This window comes from Ammospiza caudacuta, chromosome 11, assembly GCF_027887145.1.
Source record: "Ammospiza caudacuta isolate bAmmCau1 chromosome 11, bAmmCau1.pri, whole genome shotgun sequence".
NCBI lineage: Eukaryota > Metazoa > Chordata > Aves > Passeriformes > Passerellidae > Ammospiza > Ammospiza caudacuta.
The window spans coordinates 3,233,648-3,257,821 of record NC_080603.1 but is presented as its reverse complement, the minus strand read 5'-3'; the positions used below and the strand labels follow the sequence as shown (position 1 = coordinate 3,257,821).

General features: G+C 50.8%; 1 protein-coding gene across 1 annotated transcript in view; it reads left to right on the top strand.

Moving 5' to 3' along the window:
• Positions 1–24,174, top strand: part of LOC131562477 (uncharacterized) — a 133,398-nt gene that overhangs the window by 99,452 nt on the left and 9,772 nt on the right. The window contains exons 5-6 of the mRNA XM_058812231.1: positions 19,337–19,516; positions 23,186–23,368. Coding sequence (XP_058668214.1) covers positions 19,337–19,516; positions 23,186–23,368 — 363 coding nt within the window. The remainder of the gene's footprint in view (positions 1–19,336; positions 19,517–23,185; positions 23,369–24,174) is intronic.

Below are 24,174 nucleotides of genomic sequence, written 5' to 3'. Positions count from 1 at the left end.
GCCTTGCGCTTTGGATCCCAGGTAAACAAGAGAAAGGGAGAGACATAACAGAACCAACTTGCTTAATCATAACCTCTCCGTGGCACTAATCAGCCTTGATTCCTAGCCATGAGGATTCCGTGCCTGCACGTAGCACTTGTGAGCCCTGGAGGAGCCCGAAGTGGTGCTGCTTTGTTTGCAGAGGGACAGCCATCCTGTAAGGAGCCCCTGCACAAGGACCAGCTCCATGTAAACACCTGCTGGAGAAGCTGAAGCCTGTAACGCCTCCGCTGCTCTGCCACTGTGAGCACTGCGCTGTGCTGTGCCATGAGTAATGCCCAATTAGCCAAAGAGATTGATTAATAGAGTCCATCAGCAATTCCGGCTGAATAATCGCTGCAGCAGTGTGGAAGAAGGGTTTTGTTGGCTTTAATCCCATTTCCTTGATGATACCTCAGTACTTATCAGCTGTATGTATCAAAATGGCTGGCACAGCCACGGCACAGGACACTGACTGCAGGCCACTGGTTCACCCCGGGCCGGGGCAGCCGTGCCCAGCGGGGCAGCAGCGCCAGGAGAGCTCCTGTGGGAGGCTAGGAGGCAAGGGCAGCGAGGCAGCCTGCCCCATGCAGGCCTGCCCACCTCTGTGATGTTCCCAGCTCCCTGCCCAGCACAGCACATCCACACTGGCATTGGCACCCAATGGAGCAGCCCTTGGCTTGATGGCACTGGAGGAGACCCATCCCTGGAGGAAGACAGACCGGAGAGGAAGGCACGGTGCACTGTTCTTAATGACACTGCTTGCTTTTGTGCAGAAGACTGCAAAAGATGCAAGCCCTTAAAATTCAGCAGGATCCTTCATTTTGTGTGTTAGGTAATCTGCAATTTAAGTACAGCTTTCACAAGGGCAGTGTGTTTGCTGGCACTGATGGTTGAAGCTACTGCAGTTCTTTCAGACCTGAATATTTATGGCTCCTGGAGTCTGATCTGGTGTTGAGAAAGGCTGGATGGTGGTGTTGTCTCTGTCATCATGAGTGATGTACTCTGTATCAGTTATTTATGTGCTTGTGTAATACATTAGTGTCGTACAAAACCACGTCACTTTAGTATGGAATTTGTGCCTGTGGAGCTCCTTTCTGTCACACCTGAGGTGCAGAACATCTTTTCCCTGAGAGAGAACTCTCTCTTGCAGTTCTGGGTGTGGGGCAGCAGCAGGCCCCAGCGCCCTGCAATTCTCTGGGAATCTCTTTTGCAGATGAACAGTTTTGAATTATTAAAAACCTCAAACTAGGCTATAAATTCTATTATCTAGCCATTGTGATAACAGCCACCAAAGCCATCCAGACTATGTCATTTTCTGAAGTCACTATGAACAAAACCAAAAGCTAACTCCAGCTCTCAACTTGGCTTTCAAACAAATCTGTTTTCTCTTGCCTCTAAACTTTACTGAGGTCTTGGTTTCAGCTGGCATCAGAATGGAATGGCACAAGGTGGAGAAAGGATTGTTTCCTGGAAAGGCCAAGTGAGTGATGGGAAGGTATGCCTCAGTCCTCAAATGGCACATGAGGGACCAAAGTGCAGCTTTGGGCTCAGAGGTGTCAGTGACAGAAAGCTTCTGGCAGCTGCCTATGGAGGCAAATCCTGTACAAGGTTTGAGCAGGTTCTGAAAGTGCTTCAGGTCCAGAAGCTCCCTCCCCTTGTCAGTGGGAGCAGTGAGAGGCCTCAGCACTATGGCAGCCCCTGCACTGAGCTTGGACTGCCAGTTAGTGCTGCTGTGCCTGCTCTGGCTCCTGAAATACTGCAAAAGCCCTGATGTTAGATGAGAAGAGCAGTTATTCACATGCATGTGTAGCTCTGAAGGGGAGCTGGGCTCCATCCATAATCCCAGGGCTGGGCTCAGTGGGAAGCTGAGCACACGTGTCTGCCAGCCTGAGCTGGGCCTGGGGTCACAAGTGACTCATGCTCCTGTTCAGCTCAGTGCCGTGGCCCTGAAATGTTCCTTGGGTGTCACTGAACTGGAGACTGTGGCTTCCTGTTCCACTCTGCCTAGGAAGGGACTTCTTTTTCTTAAGTGTCCTGTAAAATTGGTTAGCATGGAGCTGGTCTTGTGGTGATGGAGTCATTCCCCCTCTGCTGCTGCTGCATGCTCAGTTTGGGGATGCCTTATTCCTGCTGCTTGCTGGAGGGCTCTGCTAGGCTGGGGGTACCAAACCTGGGAAGGCTCAAATGTGAGTTTGGGCAGCGGTGCCTCTGGGGTGCAGAGCTGCTTCCTGCAGGAAGCATTGCAGTTGCTGATGGAAAGTGCCCCAGCTTTCCCCAGCAGCAGGAGACCTGCTCACTGCTAGAGAGCTAAAGGGAAGAATTGTTTCTTTCAAGGGCTCTGGGGAGTGCAGGGGAGTGAGGAAGAAAAGCGTGTTAAAAGAAAGGGTAATGTGCCCTCTGGTGAAATTGCCTTCCCCCTCCCTGCTTGGGGCAATTTGCATTACTTCTGCTTAGGATAATTTTGTACCAGAACAGTTGGCAGCAAAAAAAGTAGAATCGTCTTGCATTTAAACATTCTGGTAAGAAAAATATCAAGATTACAGAGAACCCTTTGGAAATACATGTTCCAATGTTCCCTCCACAGGTGTTAGCTTGGGTTGCTAGGAGCCTGAGAACACTTCTCCACTTAATGTTTGGTGAATTTTAATTTCCTCTTTCCAGTGCTTGGCTAGATTCTTGATACCTGACTAATGCTGAAGTGTCTGTGCCAAGTTTTGCTATGGAGACCTCAGTGTTTTCCCCCTTCCTCAGCTTCCCCTCCAGCTGTATGCATTCAGCTGGAAGCTGCAGTGAGCAGTGAGTGTTCATCAGCCTGGTGGTAGCTGTGACCATTCAGTCCTGCCTCACAAGAAGGTGCAATGGCCAATAAAGCCCAGGAAAAACAGAGCTGCTGAAGGACCCTGAATTGTGTGCAGAAGCTGTAGGTGGTGATAGAAGGACAGTGGGGGAGGAGAGCTCTGGGGGCAGGGAAGAGGCTCTGACATTTCTGGTGGGTTTCTAGTTTGCTCTCAGTGCACTTATTTGGCAGGAGAGCTCTGCAGAAGGGCTGGGATTGCCTTCCATGGCCTCCAGGCCCTGCCCTGGCACTGGGGCCACAGCCCCAGGAGGGAACAGCTCTGCCAGGGCAGGGGGCAAGGCAGCTGGGGAGCCCTGTGCCCCCTGTGCCCCCTGCCTCCTGGTGTCCCCTCTCCCCTGATGCCCCCTGTGCCCATGGCTCCCTATGCCCCCTGCTCTGTGGAGTAGGGCATGGCAGCCAGGCCCTTGTGTGGCCATTGGACTTCTCCTCCTTCTCCTCCTTCTCCTCCTTCTCCTCCTTCTCCTCCTTCTCCTCCTTCTCCTCCTTCTCCTCCTTCTCCTCCTTCTCCTCCTTCTCCTCCTTCTCCTCCTTCTCCTCCTCCTCCTCATCCCTGGGTGCAGAGTGAGGCTGTGCCTGCACTCTTCCCATGCCCTGTGGTGCTCTGTGAGACAGGGACAGGGCTGTGCCCTGAGCCCTGCAGGGACACAGACAGGGACAGGGCTGTGCCCTGAGCCCTGCAGGGACAGACAGGGACAGGGCTGTGCTCTGAGCCCTGCAGGGACACAGACAGGGACAGGGCTGTGCCCTGAGCCCTGCAGGGACAGACAGGGACAGGGCTGTGCTCTGAGCCCTGCAGGGACACAGACAGGGACAGGGATGTGCTCTGAGCCCTGCAGGGACAGACAGGGACAGGGCTGTGCTCTGAGCCCTGCAGGGACAGACAGGGACAGGGATGTGCTCTGAGCCCTGCAGGGACACAGACAGGGACAGGGATGTGCTCTGAGCCCTGCAGGGACAGACAGGAATGTCCTGTGCCCCCTACATGGGACAAGTCCACCAGAACATTTAACAGGCAAGAGCTCTGCTTGTGCTCTTTGAGCCTTGTGAGAGCAAAGAGCATCTGTGAACAGGAGAGACCAAGACATCATTTCCAGAGGGAGATCTGGACTTTAGATTGTATCTTTGCTTAATTTGTTCTCCCAGGCTAAACTCATTTCTGTGGTGATATGTGGTATCTGCTGTCTTTGTGATTTATTCTTGGAATCCAAGGCATGAGCTGGCCAGATAAGAAACACAGTAAGCATTTAGGATGATACCATCAACAATTACTTTTAATTACTCCTTCCAGTGTTTTGATTGAAAAGAAAATAAAAAATTAACACACAACAAAAGAAGCCACATTATACAGGTTGAAGAAAGATTTCTAGAGGGAGAGTACTTGTTATTGATGCTGTCACTGGCCTTGTTAACTCCAGAGTGTGCTGCAAACTGGAATAAAATGATGTCTTACATGAATCTTTGTATGTGTTCTTTGGCCAGGATTACTCCAGGCATGACTCTTGGTGTCACATACAGTGCACCCACTGTGTGTCTGCGTTTGGCAGTGGCAGAATTGGAACTCAGAGAGGTGGTGTGGACCTGTCTCACAGCACAGTGGCTTTCCCTGTCCTGTTGTGTGCATGCAAGCTTGCTGCATTTGTATTGATAAATGTGATAGCTCACCTGTGTTGGAGATGCTGAAAGAAAAATGTCTCCCAAAGTAGCAAGAGGGTGTTGGACAACCTTTCAGCAGAGCAGTCAGCCAGGTGAAGGGCCACAGAGAGGGAAATTGGGGAGTTTGCTCTCCCTTGCAGCTACCCAGGAGACTTGGCCCCTCTGGAGCAAGGGGCTGGTGCTGGGCTCTGGTCCCACCCATGCCTTTTCCAGTGTTTTTATTTCCATGTCACATTTTCCACAGCACTGCAGATACCCAACGTGCCAGGAAGGGACCAGATCATGGTTGAGAGCAAGCACGAGCAGTGGAGCCCTGCTGTGCCTGGGCAGCCTGGAGCTGCAGCACACGGATCCTGTCCTGTCTTCCCCTTGTCCCTCCCTGGAGAGAGACCCTAGCACAGCCCCTTCCAGCGTGCTTCCCCCTCCAGGGAGCACCAGTTTCACTCTGCACACCTGAATCTCTGCTGTCCCTTGCTGGCAGAGCAGGCACAAGGGGAACAAGGGCTGCCCTGAGCCCCCTCTGTCCTTCCTGCAGCCCCTCCTGCCCAGAGCTGGCCAAAGCCAAGGTGACAAGGGCATGGAGCCAACAGCCCAGGGCCCACAGCTGGAACCCTGTGCCTGTGCTGTGTCTCTTTGGGATGTCAGCTCAGGAAGGGGATCAGTTGCTGTCTCCTGCTGGGCTGGGCAGGTCTGTAGTACCCAGTACCTGAGTGGCTTTGTGCTGCTGCAGCTCCAGGCTGCCCAGGCACAGCAGGGCTCCACTGCTTGTGCTTGTTCTCCACCATGATCTGGTCCCTTCCTGGCACGTTGGGTGTCTGCAGTGCTGTGGAAAATGTGACATGGAAATAAAACCACTGGATAAGGCATTGGGTGAATCCAGGCAGCTACACAGGGATCTCTCAGCAGCCCAACTCGGCTGTCCTCACCTCAGCAGATGAAATGGTTCCAGCAGGAGATTAGGGAAAGACAGGCTGCTAAGGAGTCATGGTTTGGTATTTTTAGCATCCCAGTTCACACCTGTAGTGCCCAGGAGCCAGCCCTTGTTATAATAAGCATAATCTAATTACAGAGTGAGAAGATCTGCCCTGGATGCCAGGAGAGGAATGCTGGCAATGGCAGGAGCCCATCACTGCCTGTCCTACCAGAATGTGCTCAGCTGAGACTGAGCTGCCCCTGCAAAGCCACTCTGTCCTGCTGGGAAACTGGCCAGGATCCTCCAGGCATGACTCCTGGTGTCAGGGCTGTGCAGGGAGTCAGGGGGACAGGGATGGGCACTGTGCACACCAGGAGCTGTGGGATTTCCTACCTGCACCAAAGGCTGTGCGGGTGTTTGAGGGTCCCCAGGCTGGGGGAAGAGATGTGAATCTTGACTCCATGATTCAGAAGGCTGATTGATTCTTTTATTATATTATTATAGTAAAAGAAAATTATATACTAAAACTACACTAAAGAAAGAGAAAGGAGACATCAGAAAGCTAGAAAGGAAAGAGGAATGAATAATAAAATCCTGTGATTGACCAGAGAGTCTGACACAGCTGGCTGTGATTGGCCATTCATTAAAAACAATTCACATGCTGGGTAAACATTTCTCCAAATCACATTCCAGAGGAGCAAAACATGGAGAAGCTGAAGCTTCTCAGCTTTCCAGGAGAAGAAATCCTGGCAAAGGGATTTTTCAGAAAATATGTCTGTGACAAAAGGCCAATGTGGGAGGGCTGTGCAGGGAGTCAGGGTGACAGGAATGAGCACTGTGCACACCAGGAGCTGTGGGATTTCCTACCTGGACCAAAGGTGTGCCCTGCAGGAGGAGCAGCAGCTGCTTTGGTCTCCTGTAGTTAGAGGACGTGTTTGCAATGTGCTTTTGGAAACAGGAGTGTGGTTCTGGTTCAAGGCCTTAGCTTTGTTCAGGCCATTAAATCTCCTCATCCAGATGGTGTGGATGTGAGACAAATGAAGAAAATGGATATACTCAAAAGCAGAATATACAGAACCTCAGAAGATCCCAGGAAGCTGCTGCTTCCTGAACATCTCCTTTACCTGGCACAGGACACTTCCAATAGGAAAAGGCGGTTTGGGGTTTTTTTCTAGGGTGTACATAACTTGAAGAACCTTCTGCAGGGGCTACAAAACAAATGGCTCATTTTTGTATTAACAGATACTAGCCAAAAACAAAGGCTTAGGCAGCCTCCTCTGCCTGACAGTGAGACATTATCAAGGTCTTTTTTTGTTTTCCTCTGCCCCATTTTCAAACAATAGGACAAACAGCAGTTCTTAGCTCTGTGCAGAAAGGATCTACCCAGTGTGTGTACCATGGCAAAGAGATCACCAGGCAGGGATGGGTGGTGGCAGTGGTGGAAGTCACAAGTTTTGTGTCACCAAAGCACTGCAGGGTTTCTCTCTCAGGAAAAAGTGAAGAAGGAAAGTGGATACTGAACTGTGCATGGTTCTTTGAGGCAGGGAGAACATCTCAGAGCCACATCATGGAAACTGATAACAATCTGTGCTGGCCCAGCACTCCTGCCAGCACCTGCCAGTGCTGTACAGACTTTGGCACAGTTGAATGCAAGGGAGATGTTTTCACAGGAGACAGGAGCAATAAAAATGATTTCAGCGTGTTTTTTGCAGTGTGTTCCATTGCAATGAACTCATGCACACACATGAAAAGGAAAGCCATGAACTGTGTTTGGGGCTTGATGCTGATGCTTGGATGATTCAGAAGGGTTTGTTAGCAATGCAATTTGTATCTGCTTTTCAATGTTTTCTTTAACCTTATTTGTAAAACAAATTTAGATTCATTTGCCTTCAAGCTACAAGTGATTCCATAACTTGCTGTATCTTTTGGGGGAAGATCATCAGCAGGCAGAGAGCCTGTGACCTGCTTGGCTCCTTTTCCTTTCTTCTTCAAGGAGCCAGGGTGCAGCATTTATCCTCAATAAATCTGTGTGGCAGAATAGCTACAGCTGAACTGGTTTGGATACATTATCCTGAGGGATCTGGGGGATATATTCCTCATTTGTGTAAAGAAATAATGATGAAAGAAAAAGTAAAAGAGGAGGTAGATAGGAAAAATCCAGAATTAAGTCATGAGAGAAGTGGTGGAAGCAGGAGCTGTCCTGCAGATAGGGAAAAGGAGAGGAAATATCCCAGGGGAATGTGCTGGTGGGAGTGCACAGAGGAAGGGTAGTCCTGCAGCAAGGGGAGAGTGGGGAAAGCATAAATGACAGAGAAATGTGTTAAATATGTAGCATTAAATACAATTTTCTGATTAAAATAATTTTTACTTGGGTGTCTGAGAAATGGCAGCATAAAAAAGATGCAACAGCAATCACTCTTAAATGTGTGAACAACCAAACAGAAACATTCTGGGCCATTTCCATTCCCAGGATGCACAGTTAAAATCAGGGCATCAGAAAATGTAAAAAATTGTGGTAACCAGCTTTGCTTCATCCTCTGCAGTGAGTGCAGACTTCAAAACTTGGTGAGGTCAAGTGGGGAGTCAGGCAGTCTGACACAATTTTCATCTACAGCCAAAGCAGGAACTACAAACTCTGTAGCTGTGTGAGCCCTAGGTCAGAGTCTTGTTCCAACCTGAGAGTTCAACCCCAGGCCTTGCACCTCTGCAGTCTTTGAAAGCAAGGAAAGCAGGAGAAGGGTCCATGGACACTTTCCAGGTGCTCTTCTGGCAGCACCTGGGCTGCCTGGGGTACCTGGGTGGGTACCTGGGGTGAGGAGTGAGGGGTGGGAGGGGAGCGCCTGAGCCAAAAGTTAGACATCTTAAACCACTTTTAAGCCTTAGAGTATTTCAAGCTCCTTAAGCCACTTTAAGGCTTTAGATGGGTTTAAAATGCTTAAAACACTGTAGGGCCTTAGATGAGTTTAAGCTGTTTAAGCTGATTTAGGGCTTTGGAATGACTTAAGTTTTGTGTCTTAAAGGAGGTTTTGAGGTCCTTTGAGCTCTTAATTGCGAAGAGCTTTTTGGGCATTTTGAGTGAGGATGTGGCACGTGCCTGCTCCTGTGACCTGTGCTCAGGGACTCCTCCATCCCTGGACAGCCAGGTTCCCCTGGCTACACCTTCACCCTCCTTTCTGGAGGAGAGAACAGCATGCCAGGAGTCACATCCCTGTGTAGGCTGGATGGTGCTCCAGCTGTGTGTCCCTGGTGAGGGTCGCTGGTGAGTGTGTGGGATCTGCTCCATTGAATGTGTGAAATGCTGAGGAGTCCCGGCCAGGAGAGGAGCAGCCCTGCCCCAGGGGACATCCTAATGTCCCTGTAATTACTGTGCTGGCAGCTGCTGATTTTCCACCTGAGTGCCAGTGTTGCTGCTCCTCATGGCATGGAGCTGTGCCTGCCAGCTTAGCAGTGCCAGGGCTCTCTGCTTTAAGAACAGTTTGTACCTGTGGGTAATACAGACAATCAGCATTTCCTTCCTTCTGTGCCTTTCCCTCATGCCCTGAGGCTCTGTGAGATAAATGTTGCCACCCTAATGCCCAGGTGAGTGGTGCCAGTGACACCTTTAGCTGTGACTTGGGCATGGCCTGGCTCTTTGCCTTGTGTGCCTTCCCAGGTGTGTTTAAGGCCCTTGCTGGGCTGTTTCCAGAGAGGATGTGTTTAAATGTCCTTGAAGGACTTACATTTACTTAATCATTTTAAAAATCACCTTTTAAAGTCACAGCCTTGGGCTGTGGGGCTGCCTGTGGCACAGCTTAATTATGCACCACAGGGAAAAGGTCCTGCTTTTGTCCCCAGCTTCTTGCCTGGTGCTTTCACTGGGCACCCAGCAGCCTGGATTAGAAATGACCTTTTTGTGAGCCTTCAGCTCATGGCCACCCTCCATCCCCCTGTCTCTGTTACAGCTTCAAGGTCTGTTTAGCTTGTGCTGGCCTAGAAACTCTTCCCACGTTTGATTCCTGCTGCTCTTTGTGCCTTGCCTGCTTCTTCTCTCTCTTTCTGAGTCATTCCTGATGTTTGGGCTTCTGACCCTGGTGGAGAGGGCTGATGTTTTCCTAAATGGGTCTGCAAAGACCTTCTTGAGGAGCAGCTCATTTAGTCAGCCACTTGTGTTAGATATTGTTTGTGTTACATTTGGATTTCTGTTGCCATTTTGTCACCCTGTCACTCAGCGTTGTACCTACTTGTTTAGAAAGAGTGAAAATACATTTCACTTATACCAGAAAATAAATGTGTTATACACAGAATTTTCAACAAATGTCCTCTGGAAAATCGCTTGACAGGTTAAAATGGAAGCTGCTTTTCAGCTTTACTGACTGTAAATGTTACCGGCTACTGCAGTGTGCAGCTATAAAATGTGACACGCACACAGAGCCTGCTGCAGAGTTACCTAAAGCCTTGAGAAGGGCTTTGCTCCTGGTTTTTCCTTATGCCAAAACTTTGGGATCTTAGTTCCCCAGATTAGCAGGCTCCTTGACAGATAGGCCAGGGGAGAGTGATGGGTGGAGTCCTGAGGGCACTGCCAGGGCTGAGGTGATTTAGGTCTGTGGCATTCACATTCTCTGATAAAATCCCTTCACTCAGGATTTCTCTCCTGGGAAGCTGGGAAGCCTCAGAGAAAAGGAAAACAATTCTGATCTCATTTGCTTCTCCTGTGTTGTGCTCATGTGGAATGTGTTTGGAGATTGTTCACCCACAGGTGATTGTTCCATTGGATTCTGCTGGGAGTTGTTTTCACTCTTTGGCCAATCAGGGCCAAGCTGTGTCAGGGCTCTGGAAAGAGTCACCAGTTTTCATTATTATCTTTTTAGCATTCTGTAAGTGTCCTTTCTGTATTCTTTGGTATAGTTTAGTATTCTTTAATACAACATAGTATTATAAAGTAATAAATTAGCCTTCTGAGAACATGGAGTCAGCTGCATCATTCCTGCCTTCATTGGGGCATTCCCTGCAAATACAATATAGGTGTCCTCCTCAGCTGCAGGTGACTGTCTCCTCTCCTTCATAAGCACTTTTCTGAGTTATTTCAGCCAAAAGCAAAATGGTGGAGAGCAATTTTCATGTTGTTTTCTTTTGCATTGTAATAATCAGCTCCCCCATTTTAGGTGAGGAACTGGGAGGTTCTTGCATCACTCTGGGGTTTGAGGGATCCCCTTTAATGGCACCCAGGGGATGGGCATCCCTGGCAGAGCTTTCTCAGGCCAAACTCTTCACTCAGGGTCACTCAGCACCAAGCACAGCTCTGCCCCCTGCAGCACTGCAGATTTCACAGCCTCTCCCTGCCTGCTGCAGGGAGACCCTCCTCCTCCTCCCATCTGTTTAAATCACTTCTGAGGGGGAATCAGGACTCAGATGATAGCAATAAAAGGGAATAATGTAATTAATGCCAGTCATAATGGTTTTGTGGAAAATAGTTCTTACCAAATAAATGTGATGACAAGTGTTGAATGTTTGGTAAATGGAGGCAGCTGTACTAGATGTCACATGAGGAGTTTAACTACAGGCACTGATTAAAAAAGCAGCACTGTGCAATATCAGTGTAGCACACTTAGCTGGATTAAGATCTTTGTTGACTGACATTTTACATTTGTTAAGGAGAATCACTGTCAAATTAAAATATTTTGAATGGAGATCTGTGCTTGGTAAATGCCTGAGAGTCCTCCACTACCCTTAATCAGTCTCTAAAATCTCTGCTGAAAAATATGCAGCTTCCAGTGCAGGCAAAGGGCAGCAAATGCCAAGGGCATGGCTTGGCAGGGGCACAGCGTGTGGGCTGTGAATGGAGCAGTGACACGAGCCCTGCCTATGAGGGGACACGGGCACAGAGGGCTCCTGGTGCCCTGTGTCACTGCCCATGGACAGCCCTGCCCTCATGGGCACAGAGGGCTCCTGGTGCCCTGTGTCACTGCCCATGGACAGCCCTGCCCTCATGGGCACAGAGGGCTCCTGGTGCCCTGTGTCACTGCCCATGGACAGCCCTGCCCTCATGGGCACAGAGGGCTCCTGGTGCCCTGGCACATGGGCAGAGGAGCAGCAGGCAGCACTGGAGTGTTTGCACGGCTGGGTTGGTGGTTCTGCACCCTGCAGGCAGCAGCAGCAAGTCCAGCCGAGCAGGGACAGCCCAAATTCCTGCCGGGAGCCCCGGGGCTGGGTGAGCTCACCGTGCCCAGAGGGGTGAGCCCTTCCCTGGCTGCCTGTCTCCCCACCAGGGGATGCTCTGAGAACCAATCCACATAACTCACACAGACTCAGTGCCTGCTGCTCAGATGACAGGAGCTCTGTGAGATAAATTTCATCTCTGTTGCTCATCATTGGACAGTGAAGCTGAGTTTTGAGAGGACGCAAGAGCAAGCTGTCAGGACAGCAGTGTGCCCTGGTGGCCAAGAAGGCCAATGGCAACCTGGCCTGGGTCAGGCATGGTGTGGGCAGCAGGAGCAGGGAGGGCATTGTGCCTGCACTGGGCACTGTGAGGGCACACCCTGAGTGCTGTGCCCAGCTCTGGCCCCTCAGCTTGGGAAGGACCTTGGCACACTGAGCACATCCAGAGGGGCTGGGAGCACAAACCCTGAGAGGAGCCCCTGAGGGAGCTGGGGGTGCTCAGCCTGCAGAAAAGGAGACTCAGGGCTGCCCCCATCACTCTGCACAGCTCCTGAAAGGTGCCTGTGCTCAGCTGGGGCTGGGCTCTGTCTGCAGCAGCACTGACACAGCCAGAGCACACAGCCTCAGGCTGTGCCAAGGGAAATACAGGCTGAAGATTGGGAAAAAGCTTTTTATAGAAAGAGTGATGAAGTTCTGGAATGTTCTGCCCAGGGAGGTGGTGCAGTCCCCATCCCTGGGTGTGTTTAACACAGCCTGGATGTGGCACTGGGGGCCAGGGCTGAGTTGAGCTGCTGGGGCTGGGTTGGACTCGATGATCTTGAAGGTGTCTTCCAACCCAGTGATTCTGTGAATTCTGAATTTCAAAACTATCCCATGGGTTCAGTTCAAGGCAGAGGCCAGCTTTGGCTTCTGCTCATATTCAGAGAAAATAAGTATTTGTGTGAATGTAGCACAATGTAGGGCATTTGTGTAAGTAATTTTTTTTTTCACTCCTCTGCTGCACCTTGCACGAGAGAGGCAGGGGAGAAGCTCTGGAAGCAAAGTGGCTGCTGCAGGAACTGGAGCTGTGGGAGGGCTTTGCCTCTGGGTCAGGCCTGCTGCAGGGCTGAGGTGTTGGGTGTGCTGGAGCAGTTCAGCTTCAATCTGTTCCACACAGGTTCAGGGGGTCAGGCAATGAGCACAGGCTTCATGGCAACCATTCTAGCTCACCAGGAAAGGTTTAGGTGCTCTCTGTGGAACATGTCTGTTTTAGGGTCACAGAGCTGAAAAATAAATTCCATTCTATTGGTACCTTCTTCCTGATCTTCCCTTTTCCCAGTTCTTTTGATGCTCCTGGGTTTATTTTTTGGCTCTGCATGATCCAGTGTATTTGGCATTGCCAAGAGAAATCTATTCAGATTTTATTCAAATAGAAACAAGTAGCTCAAAGATAAATATTTCCTGAAGGCTTCTTCATCCCTCCTTCTGTAAATTGCTGAGATCTTTTATCTCTGCTAGCTCTGCCTGGAGGTCCTGTCCAAACAAGACCAGGACATACAAGGTAATTATGTCAAGGTGTCCAGCCTGAGACAGACAGGGACAAGGGGCTGCAATGCCAACAGCCCCTGGCATGGGCCTTGGCATGCCAGGTCTGTGTGCCCACACAGAATGCGCTTAATCTCGGGCAGCTCTGTGCACCAGCCCTGGCTGTGTCTCCTCCTTGGCAGCCTCTGTGCAGACACTGCTTGGAGGAGCCATCCATCAACCCTCCCCTCCATCTGTGCCACAGGAGGAGCTGCCCTGGTGCCTCAGGATTGCAGCTTTCGTATTTTCAGATCCTGTGCTGTATCAGTGCATCACTGCAAACTCCACACAGAGTGTGAGTTACTGTCCTCACATTTTGGTCAGACAAAACAATCCCTCTGGGCCTGGGAACCAAGGGCAGCCCACAGCCTCAGGACCCAGAAAGTACAAACAAAAGTGAATTGGGGTAGCAAACTGGGGGTAAATGACTTCATTGGCTGAAGCTGTAATTGGAGAATTAACCCCTGATATGTGAATGGACCAAACTTCTAATTGTGTGAAAAACTGGTGCCCATTGTCCAGCTTGGGTGTAGCCCCTGAGAGGCTGTGACAGCCCAAGGAGAACCTGTTTGAGGCCTTTAATAAATCCCCACTTTATTCTCTGGATCTTGTCCAGCCTCTGCTCTAGGGAGCCCCTCCAAGGCCTCGACCCCAGTGCCTTTCCCAGTGCCTTCCCCTTGCAGCAGGCAGGGCTGGAGCAGGGGCTGGGACACACCAAGGCCAGGGCAGTGACAGAGCTGCCCTCAGCTTTCAGATTCAGACATCTGGGCTAGTGCTGCCTTTGGGTTGCAAATGCTGCTGTCTACAAAGTTAGATGTTTCTATAAACAAAGCAAAAAGTTGATTTCTGATTGTTTTCCCCATGCCAGCTGCAGGAGCAGCTGTGGGGTGGCTGGTTTGCATTCTCTCACTTTTCCCTGCTCTGCATTTGTTTGGGCCTCTTCAAGAGCATGTACTGAGTTGTCCTTGACATTACAAAGCCAGCACATAAATGCTGTTTCACATGGAAATTATTAGTTGTTTTCCAAGCCTTGCTTTAATTGCAAAGATCAAAGGTTGGTGAGCTGAGCCCTCTGAGCTGAGGAGGTGCCTGGCAGGGTGAGCATCCCCTTCCCTCCAGCCCCTCCCTCTGCAGAGCTGAGGTGGTGCCACCTCAAACACATTGTGCCAAAACCCTTTTACCTGCTGATGTGCTTTATCCTTCCTAAGGGAATAAATCACACAGGACTCCAGTTTCTTCATGGTGGGAAAAGCCCATTCTTTATTCACATAACTCCTTTTATACAGTGTTACAGACCTCATGTGGGGCTCAGTTGGTCAGGAGATTTCTTGCCAATTACTTTTTTGGTCAGTAACAAGTTGTTATTCTGTACTGATTGGTCACTCAGACTCTGTATACATGCAGGGAAGTTGTTTGTAAAAGATAGTTTTCATTTTTCTATCTGATGGTGCAAAAACAGTTTATACAGGTACAAGTTGTTTTTTTTTACCCAGGAATAGATTGTTATGTTAATGAACTGCTCACACCAGGATTGCTTTGACATGGGAACTTGCAAATGCTGGCTTAGACAAGGCCAGGCAGTGATTCCAGGGGAGCAGGTCTGGTTCTATGAAGCCTCTCTCTGTGATTTCTCTCCCTTGCTGCAGAGTCCTGCCCCTGTTTCCCCGTGGCACCTTGCCCTGGGGAGGATGGGGCAGTGCTGTGCCCCCAGCTGGGGCAGCTCTCCTTGCTGCAGTGCCCTGGGGCACCCTGGCTGCTCCTGTGCCATGGAAATGCCAGTCCTGGCCCTGAGCTGCTCTGGGAGAGGGGCTCTTGGCCTGGGTGTGCTGGGTGTTTCTGCTGGACTGGACACAGTGGGAAAGAGCAGAGAAAGGCACAGCCTGAGCTGGGGCAGAGAGGAGCAGAGCCCTGAGCCCTGAGCCCTGCTCAGCACCCAGGGGTGCCCTGCCCACCCTGGGGTGCCAGCACAGGAGGAGCTGGGCAGGGAGGGGGCCATGGCAGCCTGAGCACATGAAGGTGTGTGCAGTGCTGCTCTATTACATTAATTGAGATTATCCCATGAACACTGAAATATTTTTTTTCTCTTTATTTCATGCTTTATAGATGATTCCTCCCCAGAAACATGATGTTTGCTGTCAGTTAAACAAATCCTGGCCTGTTGTTTAGGTGTATTTTATTTATACTTTCGCCTGAGAACTGGCAGTGCCAGGCTGGTGATCCCACAGTTGTGACTTCCTGTATTTTCTAAATCATATCCACAGTATGGCTGTTGTTGAATAGAGAAAATGCAAGGTATTGATATTAATGGATGGATTAAAATAGCAGCTGAGGATTCCCTACCCAGCCCTGTGGATTTCAGTGACTGAGCAGAACCACTCTGTGAGCTGGGTGTGTCAGCCCTCTGTGCTGTGAATGCTGGCTCAGCCTTGGCCTCTTTTCTTCTCATCACATTACCAAGGTGTGACAGTCCCAGGACCAGGGAAGAGATGAGAATCTTGACTCCATATTTCAGAAGGCTGATTTATTATTTTATTATATATATTATATCAAAAGAAATTGATATACTAAAACTCTACTAAAAGAATAGAAGAAAGGATTTAATTAGAAGGCTAGCAAGGAATAGAAAGTAATCAAATGATAATAAAATCTTGTGACTGACCAGAGGATCCGAGCCAGCTGGCTGTGATTGGCCATTAATTAGAAACAACCACATGAGACCAATCCCAGATGCACCTGTTGCATTCCACAGCAGCAGATAACCATTGTTTACATTTTGTTCCTGAGGCCTCTCAGCTTCTCAGGAGAAATGATCCTAATGAAAGGATTTTTCATAAAATTGTCTGCAACAGCTCCCTGCAGCAGGAGGAGCTGGGCTCAGCTTGTGCTGTGCACAGGCACCAGTCACTCCCTGCAGTCCCAGAGCAAATGGATTGCCCAAAGCAGCAGCAGAGCCCTTTGTGAGAGTGGCTACACTGCCCTCACCCAGGGCCCAGCTGCTCTTCTGGGGCTGAAATCTGAGAGCCAAGTCTGGAAAAACACAGTTTTACATCCACTCTCCTCCCTACTATAGCTGTCATTGCTTTATGTTACAAAGCTAAGACCTCTAAATTACTGAGGGTGCACTCAATCCCCTCATCCAGCTCATGAATAAATATATTTAGAGAATCACAGAATATCCTGAGTTGGAAGGGACACACAAGGATCATCAGAGTCCAACTCCTGGCCCTGCACAGACACCCCAGGAATTCCCCCCTGTGTCTGACAGTGTTGTCCAAACGTTCCTGGAGCTCTGGCAGCCTTGGGCTGTGACCCTGGGGATGCTGTTCAGTGCCCCACAGCCTCTGGGGAAAGAACCTTTCCTGATATCCAGCCCAAACCTGCCCTGCCGCAGCCCCAGGCTGTTCCTGTGGGTCCTGTCACTGGCACCAGAGATCAGAGAGGGGGACACAGCCCTGCCATCACCATCATCAAACCATCCCTCACATCCAGGGCTCCCCCACCGCCTCTCCTTCCATGGCTGCTCCTTCTGGAGGATTTATGGCCACCCCTGCAGCGCTCCAGTTGTGAGAATCATCCCACTGTGGTGGCAGCTGTATCCCAGCTTTCCTTCCACACCATAGCCCTGGGCTCCTCCTGTTTGTTTCCCATCCTGTGTGCATTAGTGGATGCACTCACTTGGGCTGATCCCATCACCTTTTGGGGGAGGAGAGGCTCTAATTTCTACATGACCATTCTGAGGCACTTCAGCTGTTTTTAATCCATCAATAACCCTTTTGGTTTTGCTGCCACATGGATCCATCCCCTATTTTCACAAATACAGCAGCAGTGCACTGCATTCCACCTAGCTCTGGCCACACTGGCTGTGTAGATAAGTGGGAACTCTCACCCTCTCCTTCCCCATCGTGCTGTTATCTCTGTCAGAATGGAAACACTGCATTAAGCTGTTTCTGGTTCAGTGAGGGGCCATTAGCTATCCAAAGGCAGACTGCATTTCAATTTGCTTTCAAATGCCTCGTTAACCCTCTTCTGATTTACTCAGCTGATGATTGTGCTGATGCTCTTTCCCAACGTGCATCTCCCCTTTGTGAGAGGCAGCAGCAGTGACCCAGAGCAGGGGAGAGCTCTGGGTGACTGAGCAGCCAAGGGTGGCCATGCCCTGTGTGCTGTGGTGTCACTGTCACACCTTCCAGGGACACTGGCTTTCCTACAGCTTCTTTCTTTCTCCTGTGTGCCTCCCATACTGTCCTCCTGTTGTCTTCCCATAATTCATCATTGCACCATTTTCCTGGAGAAAAACAGGCCTTCACCGCCACTCCACAATGGCCAAGTGCTTTTTGGCAGAACTCCATTATGCACTCCATCCTCTTGGGAAAATCCTTGGTGTTCAGACAGTCCCAGGCACACTCAGGCCCTGGGAACTCTGTGAGTGTGCCCTGGAGTTGTGGAAATCCAAGGGACCCTGTCCTGATAAACCAGTGGCATCAGGCAGTGCTGCCGTGGTGGCCAGCAGGGGACAGAGACAGCCCTGCAGCACCCCCAGGTGTTACCTGGCCACAGCTGGGGTGGGGATGGTCAGCAGTGGCTCCAGGCGTCACTGAGCTCAGAGCCCCCTTGCAGCTTCCAGACACATGGCTTTGGTTTGGGTTTTTTAATTGTTGGGGTTCCTATTTTTCCTACAGTGGGGCCTCTATGGGGCATGCAGTAAATAACTGTTGTTCCTCAGTATAATTGCTTCAAACTCTCCAGGAGTCTTATTTTAGGCATCTCAAGTGCAACCTTTAACCACCTTACAGGCTTCAGGCTCTCCCCATTCCAGAGTAGCTCTGAGGCCTCTGAATGCTTTTTCACAGAATCACAGAATGACCAGGTTGGGAGAGACCTTCAAGATCATGGAGTCCAACCCAGCCCCAACAGCTCAACTCAGCCCTGGCACCCAGTGCCACATCCAGGCTTTGTTAAACACACCCAGGGATGGGGACTGCACCACCTCCCTGGGCAGAACATTCCAGAACTTATTGCTGTCTCTAAATATTGATGCTCAAGGTTTTATTTGAAGGCTTTCCAAAGCAGAGCTGCCCTGGCAGCACCAGAGCATCCTCCACAAACAAGGTACCACTGAGGCTTTGTCATGGTTTGATGCTGGTGCAATGCCAGTGCCCCCATGCATAAAATACATTCTCCCCAGTGTCTGCTGTGAGATGTGACCAAAAATAGAGCAAGGCTCCAACTTAGGAATAAAGGAAAGAACTTAATTAACTTACATTATGAAATAAAGGAACACACAGAACTCAGAATGAAAACCTTCCATAAACATTCCTCCTCCTCCCCCCCAATTTCCACCACCACACAAAATAGAACCTTAGATTCTCAATCCAGTTACCCCCCCCCCCCAGATAATCAACTCTCATTCATCACCACCCTTCAGATAATCAACTCTCAGTTCATCAAGGAGAGAGGAGTCCCTCTTGCACCATAGGCTTCACCAGGAAACACAGCTGAAAACCTCTTTCACTGATGGGAAACAGCCTTGTTTGCTGGCTGAGGCAAAGCCAGCAGGATGGAATACCAGAATTTATGTTTTTATGGTGGTAAACATAGTGTGTGCCAGTGATTCTGAATAAATGCTGTTGATAATATCAGTTCAGTCCTTAAGAATAGTATTGATTTGATACAGAAAATGAGTTTGGGCTAAAACTAGGGATTTTTTTTCCTGCCACACCTTCTAATTATTTAAGCATCTTATAAAATTTCCTTGAGACTTAATTTTTTTTTAATAATTCTTCTATACTTAGGTGACTCATCTTGATTCAAGTGGATCATCTTGATTCTCTGTTACTGTAAGGATCAGTAGCATACTTCGGGGCACAAGATGCAATGGACCATTATCAGTTCTATATAAAGAACTAATTTTTCTTTATTTTTAAAAGGAAATGAAACTTCTGTGTATGCAGGTTCATACTCTGGCACAAAGCTCCAGCCAATAATTCTGAAAGGAATAAAAATGCAAGTGAGGGCAAAGCAACTGGCAGCCTTGCAGCCACTCCTCATTGCTCATGGGGCACAGAGGCAGCAGGGCTGTGCCAGGGCTGTGCCAGGGCTGCAGTAGGTGTGCCAGGGTGTGTGCCAGGGCTGCAGCCAGGCTGGCACGGGGTGCTGCTGCCCTGAGGGACTGACCTGTGCCTCTGTGCCCGCAGCTGATCAGCGATGGCAGCGTGGTGTACGCCGAGGCGCTCTGGGACCACGTCACCATGGATGACCAGGAGCTGGGATTCAAGGCTGGAGATGTCATCGAAGTGATGGATGCCACCAACAAGGAGTGGTGGTGGGGCAGGATTCTGGACAGTGAAGGCTGGTTCCCAGCCAGCTTTGTTCGGGTAAGACCTTCATCTTTCTCTGTGCCCTCTCCATGAGCAGCAGGTGTTTGTCCTTCTCCAGCTTTAATGTCCTGGGTGACTCCAGAGGACTTTCACTGCTAGGGATGGTTCAGCATGTCTTGTTTGTATTCCTCTACAAGGGGCCACAGTGCAGGGTGCCCTCCTGGGCTGATCCCACCACCTTTTGGGGGAGGAGAGGCTCTAATTTCTACATGACCATTCTGAGGCACTTCTGTTGTTTTTAATCCATCAATAACCCTTTTGGTTTTGCTGCCACATGGATCCATCCCTTACTTTCACAGAGATACACACAGCTTCACTGCACTGCATCCCACCAGTGTGGAGAAGTCCCTGTGCATGAGTAAATCAGGGCAAAAGGTTCAGCTCCAGACTGGAGCTGAGCTGAGCTGTGCCAGCTGGGCAGCTGCCCTGTTTGCTGGTTTGCAGCCTGGCTCCTGCTTACCCATCTGTACCCTGGCTTACCCATCTGTACCCTGGCTCCTTCCAGGAGCAAGCAGAGCTCTCCTGGAGGAATCCTGATGCAAATCCCTGGATTCTTCACTCCAGTGCCCACTTAGACCATGGAGATGAGCGTGGCACCAAAGGCACCTCTCTGCAGCTGCTGCTGGGGCCAGTGCAGTGCCACCCACAGCCAAAGGATGCACCCACCTGACTCACATGCACCTCCTCAGGCTGCTGGGCTGTTTTTAGTGCCAGCCAGGCTCTAAAAAATGGAGGAGAAAAACCCAAGAGATGTCTGGGCAGTGATCCGGGGCAATGTGAGACACTCAGTGCTCGTGGGCCAAGGCTGTCCCCTGGTGCCAGCTTCAAAGCCCACACAGAGGAGCTGCGCAGAGCAGCCAGCACCCTGCAGAGCTTCATCTCCAGCAGAGCTTTCGGAAGCACATCAGGGCAAGCAGGGGAAGCAGGAGTGTGGGAGGGGGTAACTGCTGTGCTCCTGTCCCGCTGGGAGGAGAACGGCTTTTTTCCTTTCTCCTGTCGCTGTGGGTGCCTGACAGCCTTGCCCAGCTCGGGGCAGGCTCCTCAGCCTGCAAAGGCACTGGGGTGCCCAAGGGCGGAGATTCTCAGGCCTTTAGCTCTTTATCCAGGTCACTTCAGATCACAAGTGACCCAACACCAGGTGGAGCATGAAAGGAGGTGACACGAGGTCATCCGGTGTCTGTAGCAAAAGTCCTTGCAGAAGGGGGACGGTTTTGAAATGCTTTGTTCCAGGTTGCAGGGGATAGTCTCGGCTGCATAATTAATACAAACAGTGGAATGTTTTGCAAATAAGATTACCAAGACCTCAGCACCGCTTTTTCTTGCAATGAAAACACAGATTTTTTTTTCTTTCATGTTACTGCTAAATTGAATTGTCCTGGCTGGCAAAAACTTGTCATCTTAGAGTAAAGCAGACTAGCACTAGGCATTAGGGATGCAGTCAGAAATTCTTTTAACAGAGGAATCACAACACTTATTCAAGCATCCAGCTGAAGATTTCCTGCTAATTACCCCTGGCTCAAGCTCACTGCAGGGAGGGCTGGTGTGTCTGGAGGCTCGGCTCACACTGCAGGGCTCTGTCACTCCACATCTGAGTTTCAGGCCGAGTTCTGAGTTTAAGAGCTTCCGATGTCCTGCTCACAGTGAAGGAGAACCAGGGTTGCACATCTTGAGGGCTTCAGCAGTGAGTGAATTAACTTCAGCAGTGAGTGAATTAACTTCAGCAGTGAGTAAATGTACTCTGTGCCTGTGCTGGCAAGGGAGGGTATGCACTGTGTTTTATATGTAGGTGTATCTGTATCAAGTGGTAAGTCACAAAGCCTAGAAGAAACGACATTAAAAGTTTAAAGCAGTACTGTGTCACTGTACTAAAAATTCCTGTAATTACGTGTGGTTTACCTTCCTAACTTTAACTCCTTCTCTGTGCTGGGATGGATCCTTTGGGTCACGAGCAGAGTATTCCCAGGGCACTCAGCAGTGCCAGAAAGGGAAGCCCAGAGTGGAATGCTGCAGTCTGTGTCCCTTAGCTCGGGGCTGTGTGGCAGTGTCCCCTAGCTCAGGGCTGTGTGGCAGTGTCCCTTAGCTCAGGGCTGTGTGGCAGTGTCCCTGTAGCTCAGGGCTGTGGCAGTGTCCCCTAGCTCAGGGCTGTGGCAGTGTCCCCTAGCTCGGGGCTGTGTGGCAGTGTCCCTTAGCTCGGGGCTGTGTGGCAGTGTCCCCTAGCTCGGGGCTGTGGCAGTGTCTCTCGGGGCTGTGTGGCAGTGTCCCCTAGCTCGGGGCTGTGTGGCAGTGTCCCTTAGCTCAGGGCTGTGTGGCAGTGTCCCTCGGGGCAGTGTGGCAGTGTCCCTTAGCTCGGGGCTGTGTGGCAGTGTCCCCTAGCTCGGGGCTGTGGCAGTGTCCCTCGGGGTTGTGGCAGTGTCCCTGTAGCTCAGGGCTGTGTGGCAGTGTCCCTTAGCTCGGGGCTGTGTGGCAGTGTCCCTCGGGGCTGTGTGGCAGTGTCCCTTAGCTCGGGGCTGTGTGGCAGTGTCCCCTAGCTCGGGGCTGTGGCAGTGTCCCTCGGGGCTGTGTGGCAGTGTCCCTTAGCTCGGGGCTGTGTGGCAGTGTCCCCTAGCTCAGGGCTGTGTGGCAGTGTCCCTCGGGGCTGTGGCAGTGTCCCCTAGCTCAGGGCTGTGGCAGTGTCCCTTAGCTCAGGGCTGTGTGGCAGTGTCCCCTAGCTCGGGGCTGTGGCAGTGTCCCCTAGCTCAGGGCTGTGTGGCAGTGTCCCTTAGCTCGGGGCTGTGTGGCAGTGTCCCTCGGGGCTGTGTGGCAGTGTCCCTTAGCTCGGGGCTGTGTGGCAGTGTCCCTTAGCTCGGGGCTGTGGCAGTGTCCCTCGGGGCTGTGTGGCAGTGTCCCTTAGCTCGGGGCTGTGTGGCAGTGTCCCCTAGCTCAGGGCTGTGTGGCAGTGTCCCTCGGGGCTGTGGCAGTGTCCCCTAGCTCAGGGCTGTGGCAGTGTCCCTTAGCTCGGGGCTGTGTGGCAGTGTCCCCTAGCTCGGGGCTGTGGCAGTGTCCCCTAGCTCAGGGCTGCGCTCGGGGCTGTGCAGAGCAGAGAGCGCTGCCCTGCAGCCGCTGTGTCCCTGCTCCCGGGCTGTGCTGCCCTCTGATGGGGCACCGGGAGTCCCACACTGCCCTGACGGGCTCTGCCCTTCTTCCCCGCCTCGGTGCCCACGGGCGGCTGATCTGCTGCTGCTTTAGCAGTGAACTCTCTTTAAAGAATCCCGGGAAGCAGACACCGAGGGGCCATCTGTTACTGACAGTATGAGAACAACAAAGTAGATAAAAAACCAACCATTTACTGATTCTCCCCTCCCTCCCAAAGTGTTCCTTCAAATATTTAAGAAAATTTCAACTGATAAACCATTTTTCTCCTGATTTTATATGCATTATTCCTGAAGGACTCCATATCATTCCTGTAGTTTGTGTGCACTAGAAATGCCTGCCCAAACCCAGCCGTGCCAGGGTGGGAGCAGCAGCCCTGTCCCCTCCCCACAGCGCCTGTGTGGCCTCAGGCTCCCAGGGGAAATGTTTCCAGGCAATCCACACCCCTCCTGTCACCCTGCCCGGTGTGTGCCCGCCCTGCAGCCCTTCCCTGGCAGAGGTGTTGGGCAGTGGAGCAGTGACCCTCTTGTGCTGCAGCTGCGGGTGAACCAGGATGAGCCCATGGAGGATTATCCCCTGAAGGTGGAGGGCGGCAGAGAGGAGGATTCCCGGCGCTTCGGGATGGGCCAGACCACCAAAGACCAGATGAGGACCAACGTCATCAATGAGATCATAAGCACAGAGAGAGACTACATCAAGCACCTGAAGGACATTTGTGAGGTGAGGAATAAAGGGGGAAGGGACTGTAAGGATTTCTGTAAGGATAATGGACTGTGTCCCATGCTTGCCCAGAAAGGGACCCTGAGCAGGAAACTTTTCTGAAAATGAGACTGGATTTTCATCAGTTCTGCTGAATGCCAGTATATGGTCAGAAAACAGAAGACAATTCATTACAGTAAAATCCCAAATGCCTCTGCATTTGGAGCACTCACTTGTGCTCTGATTAAATGGAATTAATTGAATTTCCCAAGCCACAGAAAAGTAAATGTCTAGCACTGCTGTCCTCTCTAATATATGTTCTGGAGTAATATAATCAGCAACTCCAGCCTTCAGACAAGCCATGCTCAGACCAAAACAACTGGGGATGCTCAGCCAATTGGATCCTTTACTGTCAAATATGCTGAACATTGTGACACCTCTTGTAAAAGAGATCCATCCTGCACACTGGGGGAGTGAAGGCAGTTGCAATTTTTGCAGGAACAGAATTCTCCACTGCAATGGCACAAAAGTGGCTCCCAGCAGAGGCAGCTGGGGCAAAGAGCACACATTTACACACAAGCCTCTCCTGCTGCAGTGTCCCCCTGCCCCTCAGAGCTCTCCTCTGCTGGAGTCATTTGGGCAGCTCCTCACACAGACACCAAACCAGGTCCACACCTGGACTTAACTGGTCTGAATCTACCAGTGCTGGGGTCAGAGCACCCCACTGCAGACAGACAGAGGCTGTTTCAGCAAGGGATAAAGCAGCTCTGTGACTCCTTCAGCAGCATCACCCAGGGCTGCCATGAGTCTCTGGCAGCTTCTATTTG